Here is an 8397-nt window from a genome sequence, read left to right as displayed (position 1 = left end):
CTGTCATAACCTTGGATTCTCCTTTTAAGTAACAGGTCCTCAGCTGAGACCGTGAATGAACGTCCTTGGCGTCACCGCGCCTGGCTTTTTAAATGCATTCTCTTCTATGAAAGAAACCGAGGGGACAGCGGTCCCAGGTTTGTTGGCAAGATATCACCTATCTGAGTGACAGAAATAAAGAACTTCGAGTCACACATAGGACAGAGGTGTTGGTGGGAACACTGTATTTGGGGCACAGAATAAAAAAGGTTGCTTCCATGGTAATGAAAATAACCACTGACAGTGAGCAAAGCTTCGGAGCAAGAAGTTGGAGTCGCTTGTGTGGGGGGAGGTTAACCGCTAGATGCCCGGCTGGGGCGGCGGGCCGGCAGCGGGGAGCGGGCGCCGAGGGGCTAGTTCTCGCCCAGGATGCTCTTCAGGCTTCTCTCCACCGCTTCGTCCAGCTCTTCCTCCAGCTCCTCCTTCTTGGACATGGCCAGCTTGGACTGGTAATCCCTCACCACCTGGTCGATGTACGGGGCGCTCTGCGTGCCGTGGAGCATCAGTGTCCACTCCTTCAACACCCCCTTTTGGGGCGCGCTCCCCACGAAGCCCAGCTCCAGGGTCCATGTCCCCCGGGCATCTTCCCCCCAGGTGTGGGTGGTCATGAAAGGCCACTTGTCGAAGCCCACCTTGGCGTCGTCGTCCCGTGGCCGCCGGCTCAGCAGGATGGACTTGGTGCCCATGGGGGACGTCATGTTGATGTTCAGGTCCCCTCGCCTGGTCGCGTTGACCGTGACGACAGCTTGCACGTGCTCCAGGTAGCGCACGAAGTTCTCCTTCCCCTCGCAGGCGGCGGTGGTGAGCTTCAGCACTAGCTTGCCGGTCGGCGGTATTTTCCTGAGGGCAGAGGGGAGCAGACCGTGAGGGCTGGGCACACTCTCCCAGGGGCAGCTCTGGGGAGCGGGGAGAGCAGGGGCTCTGGAGTGAATTAGTATTTTTTTTTTTAGGTAACTGAAAATTTTATTAGAAAATTAAAATGTAGAACTCTACAGTAGGGACTTCCTTGGTGGCGCAGTGGTTAAGAATCCGCCTGCCAGTGCAGGGGACACGGGTTCGAGCCCTGGTCCGGGAAGATCCCACATGCCACGGGGCAACTAAGCCGATGCGCCACAACTACTGAGCCTGTGCTCTAGAGCCCACGAGCCACAACTACTGAGCCCATGTGCCACAACTATGGAAGCCCTCGCGCCTAGAGCCTGTGCTCCACAACAAGAGAAGCCACCACAATGAGAAGCCCACGCACCCCAAGGAAGAGCAGCCCCTGCTCGCCGCAACTAGAGAAAGCCTGCATGCAGCAACGAAGACCCAACGCAGCCAAAAATAAATAAAGAAATAAATTTATATATATATAAGAAAGAACTATACAGTAGGTTTGCATTAGTTACCTGTCTTATACATAGTATCAATAGTGTATATGTGTCAAACCCAATCTGCCAGTTCCTCCCACCCCCTTCCTTCCCTATTGGTGTCCATACATGTGTTCTCTGTGTCTGCGTCTCTATTTCTGCTTTGCAAATAAGATCATAGGAGGAATAGATAAAGATGTGGCACATATATACAATGGAATATTACTCAGCCATAAAAAGGAAACGAAATGCAGGGTTAATTCTTACACTTGCTGTGTGAGCCTGAGCAAGTTACCCACACTCTCAGAACCGACTGCGTGTGGACGGGGCAGGTGGCAGATGCTGTGGACACCGTTCCTGCTTCTCCTAAGTCACTGCTGGGTTTGCCTGCAGCTGAGGCTACTGTGGACCCTGACTGCATCCACCACGGGTATCGGCATCTCCCAGCTTCTCTCCTGGAGCCTTTCCCTTCCTCCTGGGAGCGTCCTCAGCCTGCGTGCGGGCCGGCCCCAAAGTGTCAGGGATTTAACCCCACAGGGAAAGCCCCCTACCGGCGACTGACGGAAGGTGGTGAGTACATACACCTGGCTTCCTCACTCCTGGTGGGGACAACTCAGCGTTGCCCAGGGTGGCAAGGTGTTGGTCAGTGGAGCATCAACGCATCTTTATTGGATTGCTTCCTCTTCCCTGCCTACAGCTGCACCTCCTCACTTGTTTCCCGAGATCATCTCTCAAAACATTGTCAGTACCCAAGTCCCATCAGGGTCTACTTTTGGGACAACCCAGACGGAGACAGGAGCTCATATACTTTTCTTTTAAAGTACTCGCTACCTTGATAAGGAGAAATTATTGCTAATGTGGTTGTTAACACTATCATAAAAAAGCTGAAATTGGGTTAATTAATCCTAGTGAAGCACAGTCCTGTGACAGACCAGGGGAATTTGGGAGTCTCTTCGCTCATAGAGTTGGAGTCCCATGGACGGTCAGTCTAAGATTCCTCAGCTGTCTTTCCATATAACTGATCTCCTTTCTGGAAGTGGCCTCCTTTGGAGATGAGATGCTCAAAGGTTCTTGCACTAGAAACATAATACAGGAAACTCCATTTGAGGAGTGCATGGTATCATGGAAGGACTCCAGACTTCGGGAATAAACCTATTTGGGTAAGAATTCTGCTTCTATGCTTACTGGTCAAGAGAGCTTGGAAAATTTTTCAAATACTTGAAGTCTCATTGTCATTGTGAGTGGGTTTAAATAAGACCATGTAGGAAAACACTGAGCACAGTGCCTGGACCATGATACTAGCTCCCTTTCTCCGGCCCTTTGTCTATGTTAATGTCCTCCCTGGACATGGCTTTTATTTTGGAGCATAAAATGGTGTGTCATTTTTAATTTTTATTTATTTATTTTTGGCTGTGTTGGGTGTTCGTTGCTGCGTGTGGGCTTTTCCCTAGCTGTGGCGAGCAGGGGCTACTCTTCGTTGAGGTGTGCGGGCTTCTCATTGTGGTGGCTTCTCTTGTTGCGGAGCACAGGCTCTAGGCACATGGGCTTTGGTAGTTGTGGCTCACGGGCTCTAGAGCGCAGGCTCAGTAGCTGTGGCGCACGGACTTCGTTGCTCCGCGGCATGTGGGATCTTCCTGGGCCAGGGCTTGAACCCATGTCCCCTGCACTGGCAGTGGATTCTTAAACACTGCGCCACCAGGGAAGCCCATGGTGTGTATTTTTAAACACACATCTTGTAGAATACATCTACAAAAGGATGCTGGTCATACGCCCAGCTCAGAGCCAAGCCTTGGTTCCACGTTGCCCTTGGAACCAAGGCAAAGAATCTGAGGGCTTGCTGGAGCTCCCCTGCAGCTCATTGATAAAGGCAATACTCTCCCAAGGAACTTAAAGTATACACATAGACAGTCTCATGGACCGTGTATGCTCTGCGTGGACTCTGATGCTGAATCATGCATCCACTGGCCATGGAGATCCAGTGATGGTGCAGGGGCAGAGGGTCCCCAGCACCAGGTTCTGGGGAAATCATCCAATTTGGTGGAAAGCAGGCATTAGGCCAGCTTTGGAGATGTGAGCATGGCAAGCCACTACCTGGACCTCTCAAAGAAGATGCTACTTACTCAGAACAGGATCAGAAACATGACAGGTGAGCTGATAAATGATTAATGATCACATGGGCTCCAGCCCCTGGGCAGAAAGCTAGATGGGTAGACTAAAGGTCCAGTTGTGGGTAAGGAATTTGAACTTTCTGAGCTCACTTTCCTTACCTATACAATGGGGATATGACTTCCTACCTTGAAGAGTTGCTGTGAAGATAAATACAGACACACACTCATATACGTTGTACATTGACAAATGTCTAGACCAGTGCTGGCCAACAGCACTACCAATTCCTGCAAGGATGGAAATGTTCTACATCTGTGCTAATACCGTAGCCACTGGCCACATGTGGCTTTTGGGCACTCGAAATGTGACAAGCATGAGTGAGGAACTGACTTTTTAATTAATTAAATTTAATTTTAGTGATCAATTTAAATTTATTTAATTTCACTAAGTAGCCACACGTGGCTAGTTGCTTCTGTTTTGTACAGCACAGATCTAATTGTTGAGAAAATAATTGGAGTTTTGCCATCCACCTGGGCAGGTTGGCGTGGGAACAAGCACACACACCTGTTAGGATTTACAAATTGTCCTAGAAGCCTTGGGGTTGGGGTGTGTGCCAGGGTCGGAGGCCCCTCCGGGGACCCCTCGGCCCCTGGGAGTCTGGCTTGTTTAGCGCCTGGGGGACTTGCCTGCTCCCCAAACTCCCATCCCCACCTGCTGGCTGAGGACCTGGGGCCCTGGGGAGAGGACATTTAACTGCACTCTTCTTGGAATGTTGTCACTTTGAAATTGACTTGCATTGTGAATTCCAGAGGCAGCAAGCTTGACAGAGAAAAGAGAACACCACCTCCTCTCACAGGCGACCTGGCGTTCGTTGGTCGGGAGAGGCAGGGAGCAGCTCTCGCGGATTTTTCTTACCCTCTTCTTGCTGCTTTGTATGTTCTGACTTTCCTCCAGTGCCATATATTGCTTTTAGAAGAAAAGGAGTACAACTCATTCTTATTTTAAAAGAACAGGGACAGGTGCTCAGGAAAAGTCAGTTTATCAGAAGGTTGCAGTAGGAGATGGCTGTTTGTGGAACCAAAGAGGCTCTTCAGAGACCCTGATCTAGCCACACAGCCACGTTCGGGAACACACTCGCTGCTGAAAATGAGGCGCCCATCAGAAGGTGTGAGCTACTCTCTGAACTTTCAGAAACAAGTACAGAAGCCTGGTGCTCAAGTCCTATAAAGACAAACATGGCTTATATCTTTGTCTTACTGCACGTTGGTGCAAAATGAGGGCTCAGTGACTTTGTGCCTAGAAATAGGCGTTGCTTCCCAGGGGGCCCTTGGAATGCTCTTTGGGTTCTCAATCCTCAGCTGTATGATAAAAACTGTTATGAAGCCGTAGTTGTTTTGCTAGAATAATAATAGTAACAATGACAGCTGCCCTTTCCCGAGTATCTAAAACACCTGCCATGTGGTTGTCACTGAAGAACACTCAACAGGGGTCACTTGATGTTTGCTCTTCCCCACGTCACAGTGTCAGATGGGCATTAACCCCCACAGAAGACACTGCAGCTCAGAAGTGACCAGTCCACAGCCACCCGGCCAGCTCTACTATGCTGCTTCAGGCATTCGGATCAGGTTTGAACGTTGATCTCCAAATTCACTTAAAATCCGGAGTTCGCCACAGTCTTCAAGGAGCTGAGTGAACAGGGGAGGGTGGAAGTGGCCTGTGCCTGCCAGCATGCTCTGGGGACACGCTGGCCGATGGGGCGGCCTGGGCTTCCTCTGCTCACGGCCCTCGGCTGGTCCAGCACAGATGCTCACAGCCAGTTCTATTTTTCCCTTTTATTTTAGTCAAGCATCCTTTACAGACTCTCCTGATAAAGTCTCCTTAGAAAATTGCTTTTCGAATTGACTGCTTCTCTGGGAAGATGAGTGCTGAGGAAACTCATAACCCTGACGGTTGCCACTCACCTGCTCAGAGGCCGTTTCTCTACAGCCCTGCATAGAAAGTGGCAGCTGTCAAGCCTGCGGATCCCTCCGTCCCAGCCCCTGAGAGGTTGGATTCCTGGTGATAGGGCTGCCTCTACCAGAGGCACAAGCTGGCCTGGGTGTTGCCCTCAGGACCCCCTGCCCAGCCTCTGAGTTCTTCCATGAGCACATCTGCCCCAGACCGCACTCACCTGCATCTGAGAACAATTCAGGTGTGGGTGGACAAGGGGACACAGAGCGCTTCCAACAAGGCTGCCTGCCGCCTGTCCCTGAATCTCCCTGGCTGGACTGGTGGTCCTATTGCCACCGTGTAGACATCTTCCTTGTGCCCAGGTGATGCTGGCTAAATGTTCATTCATTCATTCATCCCACAAATATTGATCCCATGACTACTAAGTTCCAGGCGCTCTTCTAGGCCCTGAGGACACACCAGCAAACGAGACAGATGAGGTCCCTGTCCTCCTGGAGCCCAGCTGAGTTAGTGCTGAAATAGCTCTTGAGTTTCCTCTCATTAAAATAATGCTGCTGAGACCACCCACAAACCTCCATCTTCTGGACCTTACCCCAAACCTTAGAAATAAGAACCTCTGTGGGGTGGGGCGTTGACATACGTATTTTCACACACCAACCAAGAAATCCCTCTATACTTTACATTTTAAAAATTGCTGTCACAGTGTATGTGTACATGTGTATTTTGTTTGGAATAAAATTGTCTCAACTAACAGAAGGTCATTTGTGGAAGGTAAATTCTCAATGGATTTGCATAAAAACCTGTAAGAAATATGTTTTCTATATAGACAAGAACATCTATAGGTATTGTGAAATAAATTTAACCTAGTGAATCAACTGAAATATAATAAAAGATTTCTCCAGATTAAAAAAAAATAATGCTGCTGCTATTGGATAAGTTCCCAGTTAGTTGTGAGCCATTGGGACGGTCACATCTCAGGGCCTCAGATTCCTTAACTAAAATGAGGCGTCAGACAGCCTATTTCCAGTGTTGCCTCTGGCTCCGAATTCCAACCTGTACCTGGATTATGACAGAATGTTCAGTGCACTCGGAATTGGGAGAGAAACGGTCATTCATCTCGGCATATACGTTCCGCATCTCCCTCTCCCCTCCGCCCCCCCGAAGCACAGAGCGTGAGGATCAACAGAGACCCATCCTTCTTGTCCAGGGCAATTGCGGAGAACAAGGTCTGACATCAAGGTGAACCTCGACTAAGCAGGCCCCAATGCCCGTTCCCCTAAATACTGCAACCGTGCCACCTTTCTGTTAATCTCGAATGTAGCCAGGAGGCAACTAACTGTACATCCTGCTCTGGTCACACTGCCCATGGTCCCCACCTGCTGTGGCCCAGCATCTGCAAAGGCACAGACGCCGTAAGTCTTCCCCTTGGCAATCCCTCTTTGTAAATCTCTCCCTTTTTGCAATAAGGGAAAGAAGTTCCAGGCCCCAGGGCTTTGTAGACTGGATACTTTAGAGTTGTGCAACACTGCAGCTCTGCCTGGAAGCTGGTTGTCCCTGAATCAAATCCAGTGCATCTCGGGATGACGCAGAGAGGGAATCTGTTATGGTCACCAGTGCAGTGGCGCCATCTCTGGGTATTTTCCACAAACAGCAGTAGAACTGCTGCCCCCACTTACTCAGGGTCCTGCACGGAGCCTCCCACACAGTGGAACCTCTCAGGCACAGTTTTCCAGTCTTTGGCCATTTTCACCATGGCGCCTGCGTCAAGCACCCCGTAGCCAAAGAGGTGATTAAACTCCAAGCCGACCCCGTTCCTCCGCCACTGATGGACCTCGTCATGAAGCTGGTTCCGTTTGGAGGTGAGCACGGTCAGATGCTGCATGTCTCTCCAGGTCAGACCCAGGCTGGGTACCGGAGGCAGAGAGTTTGAGAGCAAGGGCGGGGGAAGAGGGGAGAGAGAGAGGGAGAGAGACACAATGACTAAGGTAGGACATAGACCCCTGGTAAGATGTTGAAATATCTATGAACCCACAAGTCAAGGGAGGATTTCCATGCACGACTGAGAATATAGGTATAGATATATGTCAATTAAAAATATCTTGCCTTTCTTACTTAAATACATTTCAATTGTGATATCTAACACACACTGGAATGGCTAAAATGAAAAAGACTGACAATACCAAGTGTTGGCAAAGATGTGGAGCAACTGGGTACTTTGGTGATGGAAGTGTAAGTTATTGCAGACACTTTGGAAAATGGTTTGGCTCTATCTTCAGCTCTTGCCCATGCACTTAAGCTATGGCCCAGAAGTTCCATTTTTAGGTATGTATCCAACAAAAATGTGTGTATATATTCACCAGACATATACGTATTGGAATGTTCATAGGCCTAAACTATGAAGTCCTCAAATGCCCATCCACAGTAAAGTGAATAAACCAATTGAGGTGTGTTTATAGGAGGTGGAACACTGCACTGCAATGAGAATGAACTACAGCTACTCAGAATAACAGGGAGCTCACAATTGTGTGAATCTCACAATAAGAATTCTGACCCAAAGAGGCCAGACACAGAGGAGAACATAGAGTATGGTTCCATTTGTTTAAAGTATAAACACAGGCACAATGAATCTGTGCTGTCAGAAGCCAGGTTAGTGGTTGATCTTGGGGTGGCAGTGCCTGTAAGGGACACAGGGGGCTGCTGGGTGCTGACAGAGTTCTGTTTCTTGATCTGGGTGTTGGCTACGCAGGAGTGTTCCATTTGGGGACATGAAGCTGTCAGTTCTTCAAGGGCAGAGACAACAGCTTCAGCATATTTGTCTCCCAGTGCCCAGGACAGCCCTCAGCATACTCTTCATTCGGCAAATAGACAAGTTTGCTTGCAGACTTGTCTTTGGAAATTAATGTCTAATAGTCTGTGCTATTGACATTAGTGTCAATGTCTGTGCTTTTCAAAG

The 8397-nt window shown here is 49.3% G+C and overlaps 1 protein-coding gene across 2 annotated transcripts in view; it reads right to left on the bottom strand.

The window, feature by feature from the left end:
* Positions 1 to 392: 392 nt before the first annotated feature.
* The window catches only part of PCSK2 (proprotein convertase subtilisin/kexin type 2), a 213481-nt gene continuing 205476 nt past the window's right edge, over positions 393 to 8397 (bottom strand). For both annotated transcript variants that reach the window (XM_033839784.2, XM_033839785.2), the window contains 2 exons: positions 7121 to 7348; positions 393 to 879 (listed from right to left, as the gene is read on the bottom strand). In XM_033839784.2, the coding sequence (XP_033695675.1) occupies positions 393 to 879; positions 7121 to 7348 (715 nt within the window). The remainder of the gene's footprint in view (positions 880 to 7120; positions 7349 to 8397) is intronic.

This window comes from Tursiops truncatus, chromosome 15 (assembly GCF_011762595.2).
Source record: "Tursiops truncatus isolate mTurTru1 chromosome 15, mTurTru1.mat.Y, whole genome shotgun sequence".
Taxonomy (NCBI): Eukaryota; Metazoa; Chordata; class Mammalia; order Artiodactyla; family Delphinidae; genus Tursiops; species Tursiops truncatus.
The sequence above is the reverse complement of the archived record's forward strand: the minus strand, read 5'-3'. Positions and strand labels throughout refer to the sequence as shown.